The sequence below is a fragment of the Bombus fervidus genome, chromosome 16, assembly GCF_041682495.2.
Source record: "Bombus fervidus isolate BK054 chromosome 16, iyBomFerv1, whole genome shotgun sequence".
NCBI classification, from domain to species: domain Eukaryota; kingdom Metazoa; phylum Arthropoda; class Insecta; order Hymenoptera; family Apidae; genus Bombus; species Bombus fervidus.
The window spans coordinates 6,662,306-6,688,717 of NC_091532.1; the positions used below are offsets into that span (position 1 = coordinate 6,662,306).

A 26,412-nucleotide genomic window follows, 5' to 3' on the forward strand; every position below is an offset into this window, starting at 1 on the left:
GCCAGGTATCAGCACGAAAGGACGTCGTGTCGTCGTTGATATCCACAATTGCACCGACTCGAGAGGGAATTCCGGCGAGGACTGGAATCAACGACGGTATTCCGCTTAAGTTATGGCCTCGGTTATAGCCGCCGTTCGGACTACAAATTCTCCCGGAGGTATACGGTAGGATTTGTACTTACCTAGTACGGAGACTACCTACAACTTAGTGGAATACCAGTGTGCAGAAATCTTGTTGCCAGACGGGACAAATACGTGGCCTCGGCAGAGATATTGCGTCTTAGGGCGGTACACTCTGGAAAATAGCCTAATGATCGTATTGTGACTGGCCGGTTGTCACAAAACATCTACGAGGCTTGCCCGGTTTTGCGGCTTTATTTATCGTACCACGACCGTCTAACTAGCGTGTAACGGGGTAAAACGTTAACGAGGATGCAGATGCATTTATATGGGAGCAAGACTGGTAACGTTTTCAGAAAGGGTTCCACGTTCTCGGCTCGCTCGATAATTTTTCAGTTAGACATTCATAACAGGTTCACGTTGGTAAACTGTTTCGAATTATTTGAATTCAAACGACCCGATGTCAGCGGACTTGATTAACGAGGACGAGCGTAGAAACTTTGACATAATATTTCAAATAATGTGAGTAACGTGTTAAGATTGGTAAAACGATATGAAAAATGTTTCTATTAATTTATTAATTCCGATTTGTTCGAATTGATTTAAGACAAAATTTCAATCAGGAAATGGTACAAGGATCGCTCACAGGTAGTTAGGAAAAGTCATTAGTCTTTCTTTTTTTACGATTTTAATGTCGTAACCCTGCCAAATACAATAATAATAGTAATAGTAGCAATTATAATAAGAATCGTAATAATGATAATGATAATAGGATTATCTAAAATATGTAACCATCATTTCGATAATAAGATTATCGACTGGCGCGATATTGTACCGCACAGGACGCACGTGACACCTTGTGTGCTAGCGATTATGTCGACGATATAATTTATTTAATGGACACGTACGGGGCCACGGACCGCCCTCTTACGATACAATAATTTTTACTTCCTCAGTAGGAATCGCGAAGTACGATATTTAAATATCCGCTCGACCGTACTGTCACAAACGTGATTCACAATTTAGGACTTTCACGCGACGAGACGCGCCTCTGAGACGTGTCCTCGCGTCGATAACGTTGTATAAATATATAATTTCGTGCGTATTAATAATATTTCGCTATTACTTCAATAATCAGTTTGCTCTTTCTTTCTTTTTTTTTTTTTCTTCTTTTCCGCGGTATACGATAATTACACAATCTTCGTTTCGGTTCACATCGCAATAAATAAATTATCCAAATCAAGGACATCGATATATCGATATAACAGTAATAAGATTACAACCACATTTACAATATATATCTATATTTATCTATATATATATATAGATTTTTATTTATATATATATAATATATATATTTTTTTCTTTTAATGCACTAACGAACCTCCCCTGCCGACGTGCGCGGTACGAATAGCGACCGTCCTCAAGCGACGCGGTTAATGTATAATTAGAAAGTACAAAGTTATAATAATGCCTTCGTTTATACAGAGTGAGTCGTAGTGTAATATATTATATTATCGATCCTACGCAACTCTACGCGACATATACAGTTACATATATTCTTATAAAGTAATAGTTGGTGGCGCGCGACTGTTAAAACTGTCCCTTTAAACCTTCCCAACTTCGACGACAGTCGAGCGTTCGCGTGTGTTCCGGCGTCCAATAGAAACACGTTCATCGACGACCCACGGATTTTCATCGCGGTAGATCCAACATATTCGTGTTACCATTCGATGCGATCGTTTACACCTGTTCTAGGAACCTGAAAGCGTTTCCGCGCGAGGTTCGACCGTTCTCATTCGCTGCTCGCGTTCGAACAATCGACGAGAAGCACGCGCGACGAAACTGTGTATTTGTATATTGTGTGTGTATTGTGTATGTTCGACTGCGCCAAAAATTCGCTGAGAAAAAGGGTACGCCACGCGCCTCGCAGTGTATAACACCGTGCGAGATCCGAGAGAGAATTACTGGCCCCCATTGATTACATTATTGCGAGAAAAATTATGCTACGCTGATCCGTTGCTTTACTATCGGTGATGATCAACGGATAATTTTACATACTATGTACAAGTATTACTATCTGCTAGTATCTATACTTACGATCTAGTAGTTCCGTTTTATTCCTTTTTTTTCTTTTTCTTAACGAGAATTTCCGTATCTGAGTAAATTATTAATCACCGGCCTGTGTTTCTGTTCGCGTAGTTTTTTTTTTTTTCATCGTTGGAGATTCTTGGACCACATAAAACGCGACAATTCTTTCGTAAAAGAGAAATCAAAATCGATCAATTGGATTCGTTCTCGATAGCCATTTTCGTTTCCTGAGTTCGAAAGTGATGGCGTTTTAAAGTTGCGCTTCAGGCAATTAACTAACGTTGTATAACTCGTGGAATATACTTAACTACGTGTGTAAATATATTACTTGCTATTGCTTTTCGTTTCCTATGTGGCTCGACATCTCCTAGACGCAAACACGTGCACACCTCTTGCAACGATACGTTTTGCGCTCCTGCGTAATGGATCTTTAAGAATCGACCTCGTATTGTCCACGATGTACGCACGTCAAATTCAACGTACGAAAGCACCAAGAGAGATTGAGCACCGCGCATGATCGCAGATTAAGGATGCAATTTATACGTGTGGTTGCTTCATAAGGTATGCATGTTAGTGACCGATGTATGTGTGTGTGTGTGTGTGTGTACGCGTTGTGTGTATCATTTTACTGGCCCTTGAAGCGAAGAATGGAAAATCATCGCTAGTTTGACGGACTGACCTGTCAGCTACGTCTTCGAAAAGCTCGATACATCGTGACTTTTTCCTACTCTTTTCTTTTTTATCGGACACGTTTTCGAAGGATCGCTCGCTCGATCTCTCGCGCGGCCATTAAACATCACTCGAACGCGCTCGTTAAGAGCACCTCTTAAATTATTAATACGCCACGCTGGAATTCTTTCCGACAGCCGTGTAAGCGCACGAGAATATGATGAAATCAACAATCTAACAACGAATTCAGGTACGTCGACACCCATCGAACGATCGAGCAACGACGATCCAAACGATCGACGTCGGAGGGTTGAACTTTTGAAAGACCTTGTCGAAAGACGAATTCTTTTCGAGAAAATTCTTTGATTTAAAAACTTTTCCTTTTCCCAATCTTAAAACTTAATTAAAATTAAAGAACGCGAACAGATGTTTTTTTTTTTAAAGATCGAATACCGAAATCTTCCAAACTGATTTATACGCTATTTGTAAATCCTTCGGACGAATACACAAACGTACCGCGTTTCGAATTATCAATCATCGCCAATGGAAATTTTATGCCGATCCATTTTTCTCTGCCCCTCGTTCCCACTTTACGTCGCCTTTTTTTAACCGAAGTGTGTCAACCGAGTGGCCGAAAGCGTCCATTCGATCGCAGAAGGTGATTTCAATTCGAACGCGTAGCCTCGATTAGTTAGGTGTCAGTTGACGTCTGTTAAGGCACTTGAAATGCTAATTTCTCTAGGTGGGGCCTTTGTAGAAAATCGGTCGCCTTCAAATCCTTTACCCGGTTTCCTGTTTCACCGACGGTTCACCTTCTACGGAAAATTGAATAGCTTCGCATTAACATGAAATACAAATTGCCGATACTCTTTGTCCAGGTTTTCGCGAATCTATCGTACGCGTGCACGACCTAGGAATGTGTGTGCTCGTGGAATGTTCGTCGCTAACCTTGAGGGACCTCGATAGATCGTTATGCTTCTTATAGAAATCCCTGACTTCCTGTCTCTCGGCTTATCGTTAAACGATTCTTCCACGATAATTTAACAGCTATTGCGTTTGTTGCTACGCTTTACAAAGATTGGAATGTGGTTTAGCGATCAAATTTTTCGGATCGAGGAAAGCGGTTCGTCTTTATCGTATATTTCGTCTGATCGAGTTTTGAAAAGAAAGAAACCTACGTGAGTTTGGCCGAAACGAAATTTTACGATGAAGAACGACGAGGTGATCCCGTACGAATGTTACGAAGACGATGTATGTTAATACGTTTCGCGAATGAGAGGCTTCACGAGCAAAAGTTAACCGGAAACAATATCGTTTTATCACCCCGTCGACAATTAGCCGAAATGAATCGTCCCGAGGTGGAGATATAACGGCACAACGTTGGGATGTATCGTTAAGAAGCGTACGACTCGGCACGAGCTCACAGTGAAAAAAATGATAATGATCAAAGAGGGTGTCGGCATGACGTCAGTATGCATTTCTCATCGCCCTCGCTCTGCTCAGATTACTGACGGCTGTTCCGCCGAAGAAATCCCTTACAGGAAAGGTACAACGGTATCAGTCATCAAGATCGTAGAATGGCATCCTGGGTGGCACCTCGTTCATTTTCGGATTGAATTTCGCAGTGACGATCACACGAAAATTATTCATACCATCAACCAGGGGCGTGGTCGTCCCTGCGGGTCTATAACGGAGTATGTGGTACTTATGTATTTTGTCGTTCGACGCAAATTGCTGTGGGCTTTATGAAACGAAAGGATGCTTCTTGAACAGGTGAGAAATATCTGACGAGCGTTTCCAACGAATTTTCCATCGAACGTGATTCGTTGTTTCGCGATCGATCGTTCGGATGAAAATCACAGATAGAATGATAGAAATAATAGATGTCGAAGTAGGATGAAGACGAAGCGATTGGCAACAGTGAATCGAAGGATTAACAACGAAAGCAAGGATCTTGAATTAAATTTACGTAAGATATGAAGATTCGGTTAATACGATTAGCGAAATTTTCCTCGTTTGTTTCGAACGACATTTAAACGAGAGTATCGAGAATCTTGTAACTTGATTTCCATGAATCTCGACCGAATAAAGCAACGCTTGATATATCTCACTGGTCCTCTGGACGAGGATTCGAATGGTCGCGTTATGAAATGTGTACAAGCACGAAGATTCGCGTGACTTAAGGCACTAACAGTATACTTAAGGCCTAACGCAGCGTTCTCTTCCTTAACGTTAAAAGGCACTATTCCCTATCAAAATACAACACATAACAAGTATTAATTTATCAATCTTCGCACTAATCTTACACGTAGAGGTTCCTTTCTTCTTTTTTAACGATATAAACTGGCTCTAGCATATACTGGCATCTTGTTCCATCGTATTTTTTTTTTTCTTTTTTCAACTAGCTTCGAAATAGTTTTTGTTTTGTTTTCTTGTGTTACGCCTACCTTTAGCCACGTTACTGACGCGGTGGCAAAGGGAACAAAAAAAAAAAAAAAACATTAAAATGAAAAGAAGATACAGGTTCGAAGAAAACGGGGGAATGCTACACATGTGCTATACGTACGCAGACGTCGCGTTACTCAAGGTTTCTAAACTATTTACAAGCTTGCAATTCGCGAGCTATCCGATTCTCGTGCGATACATCTGGCTAACGCCACGGGAAACTTAACTTCCCCTCGACGTAGCCACTCGCAGGAAAAAATGCAATAATGCGGTATCGCGCGATACTTTCAGCGTAGCCAACAGACCCTTTATAACACCGTGTTTCCTATTGCACCTTCTCCTTCGAGTAGCTTCGTTTAAGAACGTATCGCGTGACGTTACCGTGGTTTTACACTTGCGACGCACAGAGTCGATGCCTTCGTACGATATGTTTTGATATATATATAGAATTTCTTTGATAACGTTACTTTCAGGCTCGTAATTCGTTTATGCACTTGACGCATTTAGATTGACGACAATTGAACAGCCGACTCGGTGCATCATCAATTACACGAACTCTGATACACGTACTCTTTTTCTCAAAACCACGAGGAACGTAGACATACGTTCTGCGTTTCTTTTCTTTTTCTTTTTTTCTTCTCCTTCTTTTAATTCTTCGTTCGCTTCACGAGCGAAGATTAAGTTCTTTTTATTGGCCTCGAATGTATTTTCCTTGAGCTATCTCGTTTCGTAGTAGATGCCAAAATAAAATGTGCAGAAATCGAGCAGGAAACGCTCGATTTTTCTTTTCGTGACGATGCTCGACGCGTGGCACGATTCAACAAGACGTGTATCGCGGTGACGTGTTCGACGAACGGGATGCAAAAGCATTTAAAAAATAATTCTTCGATCTGCTTTCTTCTCTCTCTCTCTCTTTTTTAACAATTGAGCGTAATGTATCAATGGACATCTTCGTTCGCACAATACGTTTGCACCTTCTACTTTGGCACCTTGTTTGTGTATACGCATGGCTGAAAAGGCATACCGGCTTCTTTACCGATACGACCGAAGAAATTTTTGCATGATCGAACGAAAGAAAGACTCGTAAAAGCATCGCAATGCCGTCGATAGTATACACAATTCTATTGCTTAATGCACACGTAATACTGGCTTTCAGAGCGTCAAATTCCCTTGTTTTCTTTGACAATGAAAACATCGATGATTGTCCGTCCCTAAACGCGAAATTCTTTGTGCATAATCTGATAAATCGCTATTTAATGCATTAAAAAATGTTTAACGATCACGATTTGTAGTTTATTTAACTGAGCATGCTAAGTCCCAAGCTCCGTCACCGGAGTTCGATATTCTCTTTAATTATTAACCGTTTAATTACCTTAACGATATTACTTCCTTCTTCTCCCTTTACTGGCTCTATTCTTCGCAATAGACGATACATATGGTGCTCTAGACTAGTTGAGCTGGCCTTATTTAACCGTACAAAAAAAAAAAAAAAAAAAAATGAAAACAAACTGGACATACGAACAAGTAAAAATTGGCTAGAATTAAAAACAGAAGTGACCGCGTGCTACTTGCGGAAAACCCGCAGCAATCGCTCCTCTCTACTATCTACGCTCGCTTTTTTTTTTTCTTCTATCGTCGAAGCTAAGCTTCGTTCGATATCCGTTTTTCTTTTAAATACACCTGCACAAAGAATAAATAAATTTCCATCGAATATTTTAAATATCAACGATTCTTACGCTACGTACGTTCGCCATAAAAACAACGCAAATCGAAAATAGAAATTTGTCTCTTACAGAGGCAGTACAACAAGAAACAAAGTAAAAAAATTTCAACGATTCGCGTTGTCACGATTGCTAGCAGGCTCGTCGCACGATTATTCACCAATAATTGCAATTATACTTCCATTAGATTAAACCTCTAAACCTAATGAACGATTCGTTTGCTTCTTCATTTTTTTCTCCTAGTTTCCGCCTCCGACTCTTCACGTTCTCGTTGAAAACGATTCGAGCAACGATGCGAGGCTCTTCAGGTCCCGAATGTAAAAAAAAAAAAAAAGAATCATCGTCGTCGTCCACGATCACGATTCGTGTCCCGGTTTCCCGGGACAAAACGGTCTCTACCCCTTCTTCGCTCTGCTCCATCTTTCCTCCAACGGCTAGATGGTCCTCTTTATCAGTGCCTTTTCATGTGAAGCGATAAATGATCGCTCCGCGAAAACGATCGCTGACAAAGATGGCACTTGAACGGCTTCTGGCCCGTATGCTTGCGGTAGTGCCGTGTTAATTCGTCAGAACGAGCGAATTTCCACGTGCAACCCTCCCATGTGCACTGGTACGGTTTTTCGCCTGCAACAAATCAGTGAATCTTTACAAACCTTTGCTCCAAACATAGAGTGAACATAGTGTGAAGTAAAAGCTTGATGTTTAGTTAATACTTAATAGAGTTAAGATTTAAGTTTGCTATAAAAGCTTTCGTCGATCAACGTCGTTTGCCTGCTGCGATTTATCAAGTCCAAAATTACAAGAGGATCGTTGCATTCGAAACGATAGAAGTCAATAGAGAATTGATCACCAAGTTGTATCGGTGTAATCGCGTGAAAAGAAAAACCGAGGAGATGGTAGGATCGTTCCGCATTGTTGTGTAATTTGCGTTGAAACGTAATGAGAAGCGTAAACGTGGTGAAACATAAAACCTCGTGCTGAATTCGCTTTAGATTTACGGCCCGATGCGTATGCACACGTATGCCCGATTCCTTTCATAATCTTCTTAGTACAGCCACTTATTTTCTTATGCGAACGAAAGTCCACGTCCTTGGGCAATTTATAGGGATACGTTTTATGCGTTTTCAAATTTACGATCAAAAGATATAATTGAAAAGTGGTGCCGGTCATTTGCTAGCCTTTATGCACCTGACTGGCTTCTAATGATTCTTCAGGGGTTTCGTTTCGGAACAAAGTATCGTCGATTCTAAATATCGAACGAGGTAGCAGCAAGTTACAAAAGCGATACGATAAATTTACGTCGCGTTAAACTTGAAAATGTCCTGACAAATCGTTCAAATATCCCACAGGAAGCAGCATATGCCGTGATAAATTTACGACTAAGATTAACTTCGATTTCCTGTCGTTCGATTTCCCTTCGATTATTTCCGAAAGCCAACGTCGTTCCGTTTTTCGTTGGTGTAAAATACTCGATCGAAACTTGACGCGCTTGATAAGGATCGATGCACACCGCAATATCGTCTCGGTATTTGCGAGTATACGTCGATACAGGTACATTTCCGAGCGTTTACCCGAGGTGACTCGCGTCACGGTGTGCCCGCGGGTTTATTCTTGACTCTTATCGAGCCGAGCCTCTCTCTCTCTCTCTCTTTCTCTTCGGTAAGGACGTCGTGACAGCTGTCGCGCGTTGCAACGACTCCGGATCCCTCAGAAAACTGCCCATCACTCTCTTCTATTGTATGCAAGTCACCGAGCGTATTTCTCAGTCCGGTGTTCTGCACGATTTGCCGAAGAAAGGGAGCGAGAAGGAGATGTAGACGGCGTGTTCGCCAGAGGTGGGAACGGGGAGAAGGAGAAAGAGAAAGAGACGAAATGGGCAGAAAACGAGAGTAAGAGGGTTTAGGGTCTAAAAACGTAGCCGTCGTCGAGCCGTCTAGATGTAGAAACAGCCTGGTCACAACTCGATGACGCAATCGCTATCAAGTTCCGTCGTTCGAGAGACCGGAGACGAAGACGAGCCGGAGAAAATCGAACGGTGCGATCAGGCACCCAGTTCCCGATCCCATTAAACCGCGAGAGTGGACGTGGATAATGGGGGACGACGGAACGACGACGTTCCATCGCGAGCTTCTATCTCGTGAAAAGCACACGGCACCATCGTTTGATCGATATATTCGCGCGTGTCATTGTCGGATCTCCGATCTCTTTTACTGACTCGGACCAGCCACCTACGCCACGCGATTTTCTCGTTCCAGATAGACGATTACGCGTTTTTCGTCGTGCTGGAATTGCTGTAGATCGATACTTGAATAAGTCAGGGACACGATTATCGGACATCGGTGGCTCGGTCCGAGCTCGACTACTCCAGGTTTGTACGAAGCTCGCTCGTTACTCGGTTAATTACTACATCAAATGTGTCGTGATTTCTCTGATAACTGGCATTCTGTGTCGAATATTATCATAGATTATGCACGGGAGATGATCTTCCGATATTTTATATTATATGTGTAGGCTGTTGGTAATTTATTAGATGGGTTTTTAAACGATCGATAGGATGATACGAAAGAGCCAGGCAACACGGATGTAACACATGGACGTTCAAACAGGCTGTGCTTTCTGAGAGTTATTGCTCCATGTACGATCAAAAAGCAACGGAGAAGCGATTCGTGGCGCGACAAGCGCGAGCGAACCGATCGTTTGAAACGAAACGATGGTAGATATCTAAATCGGTCGTTTTAACGTTTCAACGCCCATTGACTGAATATTATTATGTAATTCGCTGGGAATACGAGGAACTAATGACGAGGAAAAAAGCCGTGCTCTCGACCGTTACGTAATTGCGAGTAATTAGTCCATTTACGAGCGGCACGAACACGTACGCCATGAGACGTGCATATGCACGCAATATCGGCCAATGTGCAAGCACCGGCGCAAACACGCCGCCAAGAAGGCATTAATTTTCCTGTTATTAATGCATTTTGATTGGATTTTTACGTAGGCAGCGTTACGTTTATTGCATCATAGATTAACGCCGCGTTATACCGTCCGGCTCCATTAATTAACCGCAACAGCGAACTTAGCCACTCATTTGTAACGTCACTCTGATGTCGCGGCACGTATAAATCCCATGTTATATTAAGCCAACGCGATGCGTGTCGAACTTTTTCCTTTTTTCTTCTTTTCGTTTCGTCCGCTCACCAGAAGAAGATCTCCTCTCTTATTCTCTTTCTTCGTAGTGGAACAACGCGCGGTATAACGAGCTCGAGGAAAACGAACCGTACCTTTTTCCAATTTAATAGCCGCTTTAACGTTAATTGGAGCGGTATCATGTCCGTTTACGTAAAATATCGCAAGTATTAACGTCTGTGAATCGAAATTGAATTGCGAAACGCGGTCTAATCCGGCTAGTGGAAAAGAAGGAGAGAGAAAAGAAGGTCGTGATCTCGTGAGAAATCGTCGATTAAATTAACGTTATTTATTAAAGTGAAAATTATCGATTACGAGAAAGGAGAATCACTTCGATCCGGCTTATTGAACAACCTCGGCAAGTGGGTCAACGATAAACGCTAATTAAAAACGACACGGCGTAATTAAACGTGGTACCCTTCGCGGTACTCTTAACCATATCGCGACTTCTTCCTGCAACACGATTCGTATTATAGCTTAATAATTCAACGTAAAAAGAGAGAGTATAGTAGCTCCCCTTTTAACGAGGAATTATTCTTAATGAGTTTACGAGCATATATCTTCGGATGGTCTTTTAAATCCGACAGTCCAAAAATCATCTTGGCATTTACGGTTCTTCCCCGTTGTTATGCCCCGCGGTACCAATGGAACAAATAGACGTCTTAATTCCAGATAAATTCGTCCATCAACGAAACGCTTCTTCATTGTTCGCGTTCTTTATTCGAAGATATAACAGGATTTTTATGACGACAGTGAGTTTTTAACAGAACTTCTTATTCAACGTCTTGCGAGGCTTCTACTTAACGGAATCGTTAAACGACAACTTGCCGCTGGCTACTTTTTTCTCCTCATTCTGTCAAAGCGGAGTGGAGTTACGGACTAAACGGTAAAGAAGAATATCGGACGAACAAGTACTATATGTTTGACATTAATCGCGAGTTTCCTATCTTGTAAAGCAAAAAGAAAGACGATAATTATTCATCGTCGGAAATTTATTCGAAGCTGGCAAGGTAAAATACAACTTGACCGCATATTCAGTTTCGCTTCAACGCGCGAATCATCTTATGTTATTTATAAGACAAGGAAGAAGCTCGTCGTCTCGTACGGATAGGTCGAGGAGAAGAAAAGGACAACGAGTACAATCGATGGCGATATTTTACGAAGATCGAGGCTCGTAACTCGTAAAACACCGTGAGTCGAATCTGTCGTGTCGATGACACGGGGGACAACGATATTTCGTCCGTTCGATCCTCGAACGTGGAGAGAGAGCGCTTCCCATTATCGTTTGAGAATCTCCCGGAGGGATGATTAAGAAACCAGCTCGGATGTATGTATCTCTGGCAATTATCAGCATCTCTCCAAGATTCGCGCGGTAACGCGTTCCTCGCCTGTTCGGGACAGTTCCGTAATATGTAATTATATGGGCGACAAGTGCTGTAAAGATGAATGAATGTTACCCTGTTCTTCGAACGAGCAAACTTCCTGTGCATCGACTACGAATGATGAATGTTTTCGAAGGCGTAAAAGAGATCGCGTGATTGTTCGAGACGTATCAATTTTGATTAAGTCCGCAATTTCCCTGGAAAGCATAAATTGCCATTCCTCGACGTCCTCGTCATTACCTACGACGGCCACGACGTAATCGTGACCGCTCCGGTAGTCTTAGAATTGAATTTCCAAGGTCTCCTAATTAACTCCCATCATCCTGTCTTCTCACAATCCTATATCTCAAAGTATTCTATTTTTTTGCCCCTATAATTATTACATCGAGTGTCCGGTGAGAAAGCAGCGGGACGAAGCGTCGCGATGCGTGTCGGTAACGAGCATCGAGCTGACAAGTAATGTAAGGGGAAAGAAAGGGAGAAATGAGAGGAAGAGAAGCGAGAGAAAGAAAGAAAGAACGAAAGTTGGTAGTGGTGGTGTTGTAGATACAGAAAGGTAGACGCTGCGCTGTCAACTCTGCGTGGTGTCCGCCTAATGCGCCCTCCAGCTACTCCCGCGGTGTACAGGCTTCTTGTAAATAACAACACTCGTTAGCGGCAAGAAATACTGCAGCGATGTAATAACTCGCGGACGCGCGATTCAATTTAATCGCGGTCATTACGCGCCATTCATTATTTACGCCGTTATCGTGCTTTAATAAAATATAACAGTGGGATGCTCGTGCGTTATTCGAGAAGCTTCAATTAACCGCGCCAAAGCCGATTCATCAACGGGCCACCATTAACGTTGCGGTGAGTTCTGGATTCCCGAGACTTAGCCGGTTTTGAAGGGAATTAAATAATCGCCGACTGCCTAACAGCAATATTTGTGAGCGTGTCTCCGCTGGGAACAGCTTTAATTGTGTTTGCCTCGCTCGATTCGAGAAATAGGCCTTCCTGAGAATAAACCTCGAACCGTATATACCTTTGATCACCGGTTACTTCAATTAATGTTGCACCCGATAGGAAAGACACACACCGAGAAAACTAATGAATTTTAACGCGTTACCCACTGAGAAACCGTTCTGCTACCTTCTTCGTATGGGTAGCTGCATTGAAAACATGTTCATTCCGAGTCGTATGGTTTAGCATTTACTGTTACCCACTTTGTTTACACAACCAATTTATTTAGTAATTTCATTCTTTCTCACGGTGAAGCATATCATCGTTGATTCTTGAATAACCACCAGCTATAACGCCAACGTATTTCTCCCTTTTCTGAAAGCAGCAGAATAAAAGAGAGATTCAAGTTATGATCGCAACGATAATCACCGCGATACCGATAATCGTGGCAAATTACCCGTGGCGGAACGGCCCGAAATCCACCGACCATGGCCGATCGAAATAAAGAAAAAAAAAAAAGGAATTTAGTTTAAAACCACGTTCAAAGCGGCGGCTTCGAGATAACAAGAATACGGAGATCATGCTCGCAAGGAAATTGTGCTCCGCAAAGGTAATCGTAGTCCCGAACAGTGATGCATAAGTACATTGTTAATGGTAGGTCTGATATATCTCGAGTCCACGAAGGGACGAGAAATCAGTGTTTTCCTTCGATACACTGAGAGCTCGTTGTTTAGTTTATACCGAGGCTAATACGCCTTAATTAATACACGAGATTTTGCCGAAACTCCCGTCATTTATCAAGAGTCAGGCTGTTTCATCTAGCGATTCTCATGTCGTCTCGTTCTTTTACGTACGCCATTCATGGACTAAGTAGGATCGTATCGTACGAATCGAGCGATTTTGGATAATCTAGGGATTAAGTATTTATTAGCGCCGGCTGCGGGTGTGTTTCACGTCGATCAGCGCATCGTGAAAGCGGCAGCGCTATTATGGAGAACCGTAGCCGGTATTTACCGCATCCTCGTAATATTTCGCCTCCCCTGGCCGCACAATGTAACTTCCGATGTTCGTGGCGTGTGTTCGGGAAGATACACGATATCGAAAGCGGTAGCAGCGGCCCGCTATTACTCCATTATACAGTTTGCGAGCGGCACGATATAAATTCGATGCAAATTCTACTGTTCGAGCCGTGAGAATCATCAATCATGGTTAGCTGGCTTCGATTCGCTGTTTTTCGGCTTGTTGGTTGTGGGAGCCGATCGATTTCGGAACGATGGCGCTCGACAACCGACGATCTGAGTTGTCAGTGGCAAAAAATGGAAAGCCTTTTTTGTTTTTGATAGTTTCGGAATTTCATCCTAACTTAAGAGAAATCGCGTTAATAAACGAGAGATTTATGCGCTGCAAACTGTGCATTTTAAAACCAAATGTTATCGATTACTCGGTACTCGTTCTATGATCAAAAAGCCTCTAATTTTCGAGTACCCTTGAATTCTTGAACTTTTTCCGTCGTTCATCTACTTTAACCTTCATACCATACGACGACCATAGTTATCGCGAGTTCACCAGACGATAAACCGCGTGTAAAATTGTTTAACAAAACTGCCACGGCGCCTCTGATAACCCCGTTTTCCGCCGACCTTTCGGAACAATAGGTTATTCATACGAGACAAATTCCAACACTTGGAGGAGCAGACGGAGCGACCGTTTCGCCGCGAGCACGATCCGCGGTAGAACGATTTATGCCGTGGAATGGTAGAAATTACAGTAATCAATGAATTGGCATTTCCCACATCCAGAGTGCCAGTATATCCGCCATCGTAAAGATATCTCGATGGCTGCATAATATCGCGGTGTTAGAATGATGGATAGACATGCCGGTCCACGTTTCTACGACCGTGCTGCACAATCGCTGAAACAATTATTACAGCAAGCGTGGCTATACGACGTACTGCAAACGTACCCGGCTCTGACATTTAAATGAAATTTAACATTTAACATCGTCTTCGTTGTCACTGTCTAAGCCCCATAACAGCACACCAATTCGTACTGTATTTTGTCACTTTCTTTTTCTTGTCGTTAACTATATGTAGAACGGGGCAGAAGCATATTGTTGGAAAGTTAAAAGCAAACGGAAGAAGGAAGGGAAATCTCACGTCCCATTATGTCTCTAAAACTAACATCCATGGTAGAGAAACGCGGCGGAATTATAATTTTTCGCATGAGAATCCCACGGCCGCGACCGTTCGGGCCAGGTTGAGCACCGCGGTTACACCGTCTTGGTTGAACCATGGACCAGACAAAAGATCCTGGTTCTCACGACCACGCCCTCTCCCCGCCGCCTCTGCACTCTGTAGACGGCGGCAATGCCTTCACGAAGGTACCTATCCACCGGAAATTCTTCAAGCCGCGGCTCCTTCGACGTTGTGTACACACATGTGTGGTTGTGGCCGCCGCGATGTGTATAGACCGAGAAACGAACGGTGTGTGACCTCTTCCAGGTTCTCGCGAGGCGATAATAAATGGCCGGCTATGACTGTACCAACGAAACGCGGGGGCCGCGTCTAAAAATGCATACTCGATGGATAGTATTCAGCGTGTAGTCACTTTGGCCGTACTATCGAATTTCTAAGCGGCACCAGGCCATACGATTCGCCGTGCGAATGTCGAAGACCCCTGACCCTCTTCTTCGTAGACTTCCAATTGGTCGCTTGAAAAACCCACTCTATGGGACGAATATGCTTGGCATTCGGCGAGCGTCGCAAACAGCAGCGTGAGCGAACAGCCAAGCTACCGAATCCTTCTCCCGCATAGAGTATCGATAAAAATTCCTGAAATCGCGCGGCCGGTCACGTGTATCCTCGTGACCAAAGCGACTTCTGTTCGCCGCGCTTTTCCGTTCGAGTATCTCGACTGAGAATCAAAGGCGGTCCATGAGTAATGGCTCGCGGTCGCGGCTCGTTGACCCATCCAATGCGACAGACCGTTTAACCATCGGCTATATGTTAGAGTTAAGTATTATATCGGGACGAATCTCGCTATTTTATTTGTTAATAACACTGCCCCCGGTGGGGTTAACGTGGGAAGATCGGCTAATGACTAAGGCAGCACGTTAAAGCGAGGTCAGAATTGCGGCGAACAAAAAGGAGAATTTCCTTTTACCATTTGCGTCGGATCGCAGGGAATATCAGACCACAGAGTTTTGTGCAACGCAACGAAAGCGCAAAGAAACGCGACCGCGTGGAATCACAACGAGCCATTCACGGGAATATTGTCCCAGCAATTAGCCTCTGTTCGTCGGTCGCCTGTTCAAAGTGTTACGCGCCGCTCGCTCGGTTTCTTCTCGTAATTGTGAGCACACCTTGCGCCGTCACCTTGAAACGGTAACGTCACCTATGAACCGGCGTGATCCCTCGCGGTGAGAGAAAAGAAGGACCGGAGCTGAGGATGACGAAACTCGCATTCTACGTCCGTGATCGTTATGACCAGCATGCGTGAATCATCGCTAGACAATCAAGCGCATAGGGCTTGATCGAAGTACCAAACAATAAAAATGGGTAAAAATAAAACTAGCTTCGAATCTATTTGGATTTAAGCTAAATTAAGTAAAATAGTTGCATCAAGTTAAGTGAAAGTATTAATTTAATATTTACACTTACCGGTGTGAGTTCTCTTGTGAGCTTTCAGGTGAGAACTCTTCGTGTACACTTTGTCGCAGCCCGCCACGTCGCATCGGTGAACTTTGCGTCTCTTCAACGCGTCGCCGCATTCGTTGTCCACTGCTAAACTACCGCCGTTTCCTCCAACACCGGCGTTTACTCTGCCGCCGATTCCTAACCCACTCGCCAGCGCGGGACGCTTGTGAAACACCCTGAAATTTCAAACAGACATCTTCAGATACATTTACGATCAACTTTGATTTGATTCGCTAAAAGAAGTGCCTTTCGAAAGAAGGAGAAGAAGAAACGAAAAGATTCTTTCGTAAAAGTAATCCTGGCCAATTACGCAACACGCGAAACAATCGAAACCCAGTTTGACAGCGAATGACCACCTTTTAGCGGCGTATCGTTGTTCGATTCACCGAACTATGTCCGATTCCCGCAGCGACGCTGATTACAACGAGCGAAAGGGCGGCAAGAAATTCGAGGAACGGTCGCCCGCAGTGATTTCAATTCAGATATGGATAAGACGTCTTCATCGTTATTTTATCTTACCTGCGTACGACTATCGACCAACCATCGTACTTTATTTCTCGTTCGTCGACGGGGAGATTCCGACAGATCCGGCCGCATTCACCATGGATTTATACAGAAAGTTTTTGGTATGCATTATTCATTGATCGATGTGTTCCGATGCGTTATGACCGGTTCGAACGAAGAACGAGTGAAATTGCTTACGACGTGAAACGATCACGGAACAAATACGTCGGTGTACACACATTAGAGAAAAAGAATTTGCCTTATGAATAACACTACGAGCTCTGGCTGCTGGTGTGGAGGAGGGAAAGAAGCGGCGGTCATTACGTTAATCTGCGCGATTACATGGAAGCGCACACAGAGCAACGGAACGGTTGGTCGCAGATCTTTTAACGGGATGTACGAGTTACATGGTCGTATTAAAAGAGCTGTCAATCAGCCGCATATATTTTCTCAAGTGCTCGAGTGACGACCTGTGATTTTCCATAACGGATTCATAGATTTCGAAGTATTTAATAATCAGTTGTTATCGATTGATGACCAGATAGTAGCTTTCGTGGGAATTTGAAGACAACGTAGGCGAAAATGATTAAATCCTTACCCTTCGCTGTATAGGTACAGAAACGTGAAGTTGAAATATGAATTAATAGAAGGAACTTTGATTCGATTTCTTTAAACGAAAACTTTTAAGAAGGTTTCGTTGCGAATGTAGTTCAAGAAGTAGTAATCGTTAATCGCAGCGATAGTTACGTAATTGTATCAAGTCTCTTTATTAAATTTCTTTTCAAAGCCTTGATATCGTACGTAAGCCTGTAGTGGCGCGTACACTTTAAATGCATTCATAAATCACAAGCCCCTTCGTCGAAACGTGGTCCATTTTGCACTCCATTCCCATGCATATTCATGAATTATTTGTCCATTATACCGTGGCCAATGAGGGTAAACGTTGATACTCCATTATCGTTTGCAATCGGCTCGCAATTTACGCGCCAGTTTATTATAATTTTAAAGCACTTAGATCATCGAGTAACTAATCATAAAAGCACATTGAAACTTCCGTGCGTTCATTTTAAAAGTAGCAAAATGATACGTAATGCTCCTGTCAAGTCTATTCGGGAACGTATAACTTTTGTAATTATTTTCTTTCTGTTTGCTTGTAAACCTTCATTGTTTTCATATGATACATATGTATATTCTCATTGTAAAAAGGAACAAATGAAAACTAGATAAATACGAGATAAATTAGAACTGTAGAAACAGACTAATTGCTGTAGATTTTCTCGTTAAGCAATGATAATCGTTTCACGACTCTGGAATCACCTCTTCTTATCGATTCGAGATCACCAACGATCATCGACTAAAAGATTCTTCTAACGACGTGCACCGGCTGTTCAACCTCGTCCCCAGCTACTAAAAAGAAGCAAGGCGTGTCGAATCGATCAATCTTGCGAGTCGACACCCGGCGAAACTTGTTTCGCAGCCAAATTCGTACTTACGGTCAATTGTCTCGCCTAATCGATCGTAGTGGCTAACTGTTAAAAAGATAATTTAAAGTGCTCACAACTCTATTTGATTCGATGAAGCAACTTGCTCAAGACAGTAAAACGATACCGTTCTCGGAACTTTAACATGCAAAAATGTATCTGTAAAATTTCTATGAAAAATTATGAATTGATCTTTTTGAAAGCTAGTCTGATGTTTCTAGTATCAAGCGATCGTATTTCAGAATCGGTATCAGTCCACGTGTGAAGAATTTACGTTGACGCGTTTCTATCCTCGAAACCATGTGGAATTCGCGTTTCAAGTTAACTGGATAAAACGGCACCAGTGGTACCACTGACGCATCCCTGGCCAGACCATATTTCATCCGGACGAAGCCTGGCCTCGCACGCTTCGTGCCGTAAACCAGACCCGCAGCTCGCTGTTTAAACTGGCATAAATCTGCTTCTACTCGCGATAATCCGACTCGCTTCTATCCCGACAATCCTCCCGCTGCCGGAGAACAAAACCCTCTCGCACGATTTTCCGATTTTCACGACCTCGACCTGCGTTTATGGCTTTATTCTTTCAAACACAGCTATGAGGTGTTTCTGATGGTTTCGCACCTAGGAAGTTTCGCGTAATTTCATAGACGATACATAGCGGGATATTATTTTTAAGCCGCATCGGATATTTTATACTTGCGGTATTTATTCATACAACGTAGAAACTATACGAACCGCAAATATGGCTCGGGACTTTTCTGAGATTTGAAATTGGATTTTTAGATTGAAAGAAAATTGGGAATTATTTATTACATCAACGTAGAAATAAACGCTCTAAAGAAAGTTGTATAGAGAGGAGAGATGCTAAAAAAGATTAATCACGAGATGAAAATAAGCGGTCTTCGTCTATAAGTGAAATTGAAATAAAACCAGGGAAGGGGATTAAAATAGTTCTTATGATTACTTCGGGACTAAAAGCCAAGAACTGGGATCTTGGGTGGGAATAAAAATAATTTCTAATTAACTTCCGATAAATTTAAGGTAGATTTGATGTGATTTATTGGACAACTGACTACGGAGCGTCCCCTTGTCAGAATAATCACTCAAAATCACCTCCACCTTTGACACTGAGTGGACTATAACTGGCGCATTCAGCTATATATGTATATTATATGCTATATCAATGTTGGTATATCAAATACTAGTCGAAATCACTATTGGTGAAGCTGTCTTGAATCTTCTCCAAATAATTTAATCTGGTTCAGTTCGGATTGCATCGATAGTGTAAGATACTATTTATGATACTACAATAGTCGAAATAATTAAAGAATTATCAGCAATAAATCACTTTCGCGTTAACACGTTTAGAAACGCCACGTCGTAAACTCGTAGCGTAGCTCTTTCTTCGTGATAATTAATATGCCCATAGTTCCCGACGACAATACAGAATCCAGGCGGCAATTTATTCCGCGATAATTCCATCAGCTTCCTTGGCGTCGAAATCTCTTGCACCGCGTGTACAGGAGGACTACCAAATGGATCATTGTTTCGAAGACGAAGCCGTAACCGCGTGGTTCGCTGGAAAGGCGAAGGAGGAACTGGAAAGTACATTTGTCGTGAAGTATTGCTGTAAGCTTGCGGCAGTTCCTCCGCAGGAGGGCCCTGACATGCGGGTACCGATGTACAACGGTGCGTGTACACGTGCGTACCTGGCTCGCGTATGGAAGTCGCCAGCGTGCACGTACATCGAGACGGAAACAGACAACGAACCAACCGGTGGAGATTTATGAGAAACGTAAAGTATAACTATCGGTTAACGGCATTGGGACACGAGAAGACAGGCCTCGATCCGTGATACCGGTGACGATTTCACGGTACGCGTGATCTACGGACACGATCCGCGGGTACCATTATTGGCATCGATCTGTCCAGAGGGGCGAAACAACGTAAATTCACAGTTATATCAACTGTTGGTTACAGTGACAAGAGTTAAAGTCGGAATAAATGTACTATATAACCATATAAGTCCACATTTGCGAGCACGAAATGTTTCCATAAACGAAACGAGAAGGAACGACAGCGAAGTTAGCCTAAGGACTTCGAGGGCCGTTCAGAAGCTCTAATAAAGTCATTGACACCGAAGCAAGGATCAAAAGGCGAATTCCGAGATAGGAGGATAGACAGACCGTTATGTCATCGTCCGTCATCGTGGCACTGAAAGACTAGGTAAAATTATTATTCACAGCGATCCGCGAGACTCGTCATCCAGTCGGTACAGACGTACATACGTTGGAAAGAAATCGTGACGCTCCGTATGAAATGAGGTTTGTTAGCGTGCACCCGGGTGTCACGAGATTACTATGTTTTCTAACGTCGGGTCTTTTCGCCGAGATCGAGCACAGAACGCTCGCTTGACAATGGAAAAGACACTCGCGAGCGCACGAGAGCAAATTAAACGAGATTTACAGCGGGTGCACGATCTCGTCCTATTAACCCTGGACGTGCTTGTACATTCGATGAAATATGACGGCACGTAACCATCGCATCGGCGCGGCGACCGACCGGCCGCGATATCCTGCTGTTTTCGACCGATTGTAAACTGATAATAAAGTCAGCCCTGGCTAGCCGGATGGCAGCCTATGTAAATCCTTTGTCGACTCCATTCAATGGCGTAATTGACGCTTACGTTAGATTCTCAATCTATCCTACTCCGAGCTGTCACGTATTTAAGGACTATTACCAATTTCTATGAAGCTTCGTGAATGTATAGTGTGCGCAGAAGTTCTTACGATGCGAGAAAAGATAGTAAATATTGCAATGTAATCTTTTCACTGGAATATAAAATTTGAATCGGAACGCTTAATTTGCTTCAAGCACGATACGGTCGATAATGTTGCTTCTAGGAATAAGCCAGCAGTTGTATACTCCGAGTTCTACTTTCTTCGATAATAGAGCACATCCTGTTGCGCGTTTATAAGAAGAAAAAAGCGTACATACGAAGGTGTATGCGCCCCCTGCTACACATCTGTCAAGAGCGTGGTAAAAATCGGCTCGTTCGCCGCAGTTACCGCGATACGATCGGTAAAAGTACTTACAGGGACGTTTCCTTTATCCTCTGTAACGCGAGTAGGGCCGCCGAGGGGGAAACGAAGACAGGATCGAGCGGTTCCATCATGCGGACCGACACGTCCCGCTCTCTGTCCCTTTCCCTGTCCCTTTGCCTCTCCCTATCGCGATCCCGTTCCTTTTCTCGATCCCGCGGCTCCCTCTCTCTGATCCCTGATTCTCTTTCTTGCTGCCGTTCCCTGTGCTCGTTCTCCGTGCTCCTCTCTCGCACCCTCTCGCGCTCTCGTTCCCGGTTTCTCTCCCACGCTGTTTCTCCCAGAGGCGGCAAAGGCGGCGACACTGTAAGAAAAAAAGAACGATGGAATATTAATTAACCGACCACTGGCGTAACATCGAACAACCTGAAACACTGGCAACCTTATATCTCATTTATTTAAGAATATTTCGTCATTTCATCGAGCTTTATGTACACGAAACGTCCAATGGATCGTTAATTCATTGGCCGACGCATAAATGTGGAAAATAGCTCGAGTTCGTTAGTGTTGCCCGTTAATTACTATATTTCGTGGAATCGTAGATTATCCAGCGAGTGACATATATGGTTCTAAGGAAACGATACCACTTTCAGTCAGAGAATAAAAGCACGCGTTTGGTATAAGATACCGCTCGGAGCGGTCAGATGCATCGAACGATCGAGGAAAACAACCAGTCGGCCGTTATTAACGCCAGTTTTTTCCACTTGTATATATTATTTAAACGTGCGATTTATGCCGACGTGCCTCGGCACCCGTGCAACATTGTCGTAAATCTTCCGTTATAAACTCTGCTAATCTACAAGCCACGGGTTGCGGGCAATGTTTCCCGGGGTTGAAAGGAAATTTAGCTGAAAGTTCAATCGTTTCACAGGCCTACCGCAAACTACCTGCCGCAAGAACTGCGCTAATTACGATTGCTACTACTTTTTGTCCCAACCCGTGTTTTATCTACCATCTATACTTTTCTTCTCGCCTTCCTTCTTGACCTAGCTCCACGAGCGTCTTTTATCTTTCCTCATCCCTTTTTTCCCCTCTCCTCTTCGATCTATTTCTGCTCACTTTTCTTCTCTTGCTTTGCTTCAGAACTAACTTTCACTCCCCATCGATTCTCTCTCGACCGCTCACCCACGTGGCCACATGCAAACTCGTCCGTGACATTACTGTTACTAATTAATACACGGCGAGGCCAATAGATTCGCGATCGATCGACGCTGCAATCTGGCTTGGAACGAGTGTGGAATATTGACACGATGGTTTAACTTTTGACCGTGGTTCGTTGCCATCTGCGCGTCTTTCATTCGATTATCGGAGTCGCCGTTTCGATCGCCGCGTAATCGATGTAAAATTGTAATTTCCAAGGCTTACCTCGTTACGTGGTAATGGCTCGTTTGCTGGTAAATGCTGGTAATTAGTGCCGCGTAATTTCGAGTACACGAAATCGCCGCGGTATCGTTACTCGTTACTCGCAATTTGTTCCGGCGGAGAGAAAAAGTTCGCCTCCACGATCGGACACCATCGAACACGAGCAACATCAAGGTGGATTAACGCGGCTAAATGGCTGCTGCTATCTGTTTCTATATGAGGCGTTTTACAATTTAATCAAGCTTCTCCCTTTTCCCTCCATTTCGATTTTTTTTTCTTTCGTCGCTATTCACATTGTTGCCCCTCTCTCGGTCCAACCGCGTACTCATACCTCCTATTTATTTTCACCGTGGTCAGTTTTATTTCATTAATTTGAGAAAGAAAGGAGCAAAAAAGAATTGAGAAATATTAATCACGATGAATTTTCTTCGAACAAATTATTTCAAACGCATTTAATACCAAAGTTCAGGGATCGACGTTCACCCCCTTCGGCTAAAAGCTACCAAGAAGGATCGTACTCATATCGTTGACCTTTTACCTTATGCGATGCGCCGTAAATATTTCTTAGACACTTTTCTTGATTCCAAAATAATCACCAGTGATAGCCAATCGAGCGTCCCGCTGAAATTAATGCCGCGACAAGTAGTATTCTGTCGTATTTAGAATCCGCGTAGCACGAATGTATACATCTTACACGGAAGGAGCAGATCCATGTTCACCGACGGACGTTTTATGTTCTCGAAATCTTGTTCCTGGCGTAAAAATCTCGCTAGAGAATTCGATAAAGTCGCGCGAGTCACGGGACGCGCGTACGCAATTCGACGGAGCACGGATGTATCGGGAAACCGGTTTCATTTGTCGCTTATCCGGTGGCTGACTGGAGAAAAAACACAGAATACTTTAAACGATACTACCGACTATCGTAAAGTTTCAAATTTTATATTTTTTACTCGACGACAATCTCTTTATACAGTTCGGTCCTGGATTTCGATCTTTTCATAAGGTAGGCCACTTTGGTTTCCTGGTTCTCGTAGAGATGAAGAAACCCGTGCGAGATAACGGGATTAAGAGGTAATCGATTTCGTTCGGTGGGAGAGACACGATGTGTTCGCGGCAGAGCGCGCGGTACAACGCGGAATATTGCGTAACGCACGCACGCACGCGAGTCCCTATCGTTGTTCGCCGTGAATCAACGACCTGGAGATTTATGCAAACGGCCGTTGTGGTTGCTCTGGTGCACGCCAGCTGGCCAGAAACGCGTTCGACCGAAGATGCATGAGTGGAAAACGAACGCGAACCCGTGTGCCCCCGCCTATGTTTCGTTGGTTTGATGGATCGTGGCGGAGATTGATTTTTAATTGAATCTCAGCCTCGTATTTCAGCTGACCGACCTTTGAATTCGAGACGTCGTAAATATTGGGATTGACACAGCACGCACGCCTCGCCGTGCCGCGCTCCAAAGCCGTTTCCCTTTTAGTATTCGAGAAGTCGCGAGTTACCGAGTCGAAAATGTCCAAGATGTTCTCGCGATAAGCGAATTAATCATTATAATCGCGTTACGCTCCCAGCGTAATACGTTCCTTTCGAAAGTTGCAGTCGTCTGTTCGATACGAGTAATAACGATGATCGTAATGCATGGCGGACGCGTGTTTCCAGGATCGCTTTTTCCATGGTCCTGGAATTCAGCACGGAAAATTTCAGTATAAAAGTCAGCGTTACAGATACCATCTCCTGCCCTCGTGTTCTCCAGCCCTTATCGCTAGGGAAATCTCGGCAGAAGACTACGACCAGGCCGATCGTCCAATCGTATCGAGGAATCATTATGAATACAGTCGGTCGAGCTCGGAACGTGTACTCGCGCTAGCGAGCGCCACCACGGTATTATTAACCGTAATTTCTGTACGTTGCCAGTACGGGCGGCTTCGCTTAATTAGCTTCTGCTTCGGACACTTCTTCCCCCACCGATACGCGAGCTATTTCTCCCTCTATGAATCTCTGTGTTCTGGACGTCTCGTTAGGGTTATTAACTCTAGCCGTGGCTCTGCTCGAGGTCTATGATCTTTGGTATCTAATGGAGCACGAAGTCGTCAGAACTTTCTGACAGCGCTTGTCTAGCTCTTTAACCCGTGTCCGATTCTTCTTGCTTCGTTGTCCTTCTTCCAATCGTTACGTGCCGTCGTTCCTTAGTCAAAGTCGTGATAAAATGTCGCATCACACAACATTACTTCGCGTGTCGTTCTCTTGTCCTGGAGAAAATTTATGAATCGTTGGACAATCTTCCTCTTTCCTATACAGAACGTCTCCCTTGATACAAACTTTGCTCTTCTTCCATCAACGCCTCGCCTATGCCGAGTTAACCCCGAGCATTACCGGTAATAACGCGGTTTTATCACGTCTCGCCTTCCTATTCGTTGCATCTTCCCACCCTTCTCCGCGTCTTCGTTACTCCACGTTTTCCTCTTGCTTCCTTCCCTTGCGTTTACGAGCACCTTTCTCTCGAGCGCACACGTTTCAAAGACTTTCATGACCCGGCGAGTCTACAGTCAAGGGGGTAATTGATAATGTTAAACGCGGGGTTAATCCGTCGATTTATGGGCAGAGTTTGTACCGTGGATTTTTCGAATCTGCCAAATTGAGGGATAATAGGCGGACATTAATGCGCTGCTGCCAGCTATCGAACAGAGCGAGGCGGTAAAGAGAGATAAGTGGAAATCGCCGGTGGCGAACAAACCGTATTCGATTAATTCACTGGCAAAGTCGCTTCGGAACATCATAGTCGCAGTCTGGAAAATTAATGCAATCGTTGGAACAGGAATTGCCACTGTACTACTACCGTTCAATTTTCACAACTTCGTGAAAATCACTTATCGGAAACTTGTATACGTTCAAATGTAGCAAGTGGCGTCGGTTCGGTAATTATTTTCCATTTCTTTTTTCTTAAAAATCACTCGCTCGAAATATTCTCTTTTTTATCCCTGTGCTGTCTCGACTGTCATCTTTTGAGCGACGAACGGCGCCAAAACCTTCCACATACGAGACCTTGCGTTACGAGATCTTTATCGCGCCTTTCTAAAATAATCAACTAGAAAATTCATCAATCCCCGGAGGTGGTCAGGTCGAGGCTATCGGAAATGCTATCAGCAGGAAGCGTTCCGCCATCATTTACGCGAATTCAAAGCGGCAAAGACAGCGGCACAATGGCCAGCTGATTGACAATCATTAAACGCGCTTCGATCAATTAATCAATATTAATTACGGAAAAAAGTGGTGCTCGTATTGAAATGATAACCCGGTGTTCGAGTTCAGCCCGGTTCCGTCCAATGATGAATCGTGTTTCGTTCGCCGTAACCTGTCGTGCAGCATCATCGATTATCATATATTGTACGATCAGCCGGACGTAAGCCGTGGCGCACGGAGAAATATGCGCGAACCGTTCTCTTGAATACGCGTGCACGAATACGAGCTAGGTGGGTGGACATGCCACCCGCATCGCGGAACTCGTTAGACGCGAGTTTTCAATTAAGTTTCCGGTTTCGCGCGGCGAAACGGAGATTAGCCGATGACCCCTCTTGTACCAATTAATCGTAGATTAAGATTTTTTCACCGGGCTGCTTTCGAATTTATCGACGTTCTCTCACTCGCGGACGCGCAGTGAAGTTTACGATAAAATTAAATTTAACCCATCTGCGTAGCAGACACCTTGTCAACGGTAA

The 26,412-nt window shown here is 43.7% G+C and overlaps 1 protein-coding gene across 3 annotated transcripts in view; it reads right to left on the minus strand.

The window, feature by feature from the left end:
* Positions 1–791: 791 nt before the first annotated feature.
* LOC139995957 (uncharacterized) overlaps positions 792–26,412 on the minus strand; it is a 292,424-nt gene continuing 266,803 nt past the window's right edge. For all 3 annotated transcript variants that reach the window (XM_072019936.1, XM_072019937.1, XM_072019935.1), the window contains 3 exons: positions 21,332–21,641; positions 16,216–16,427; positions 792–7,670 (listed from right to left, as the gene is read on the minus strand). In XM_072019936.1, coding sequence (XP_071876037.1) covers positions 7,498–7,670; positions 16,216–16,427; positions 21,332–21,641 — 695 coding nt within the window. In that variant the 3' untranslated portion in view covers positions 792–7,497. The remainder of the gene's footprint in view (positions 7,671–16,215; positions 16,428–21,331; positions 21,642–26,412) is intronic.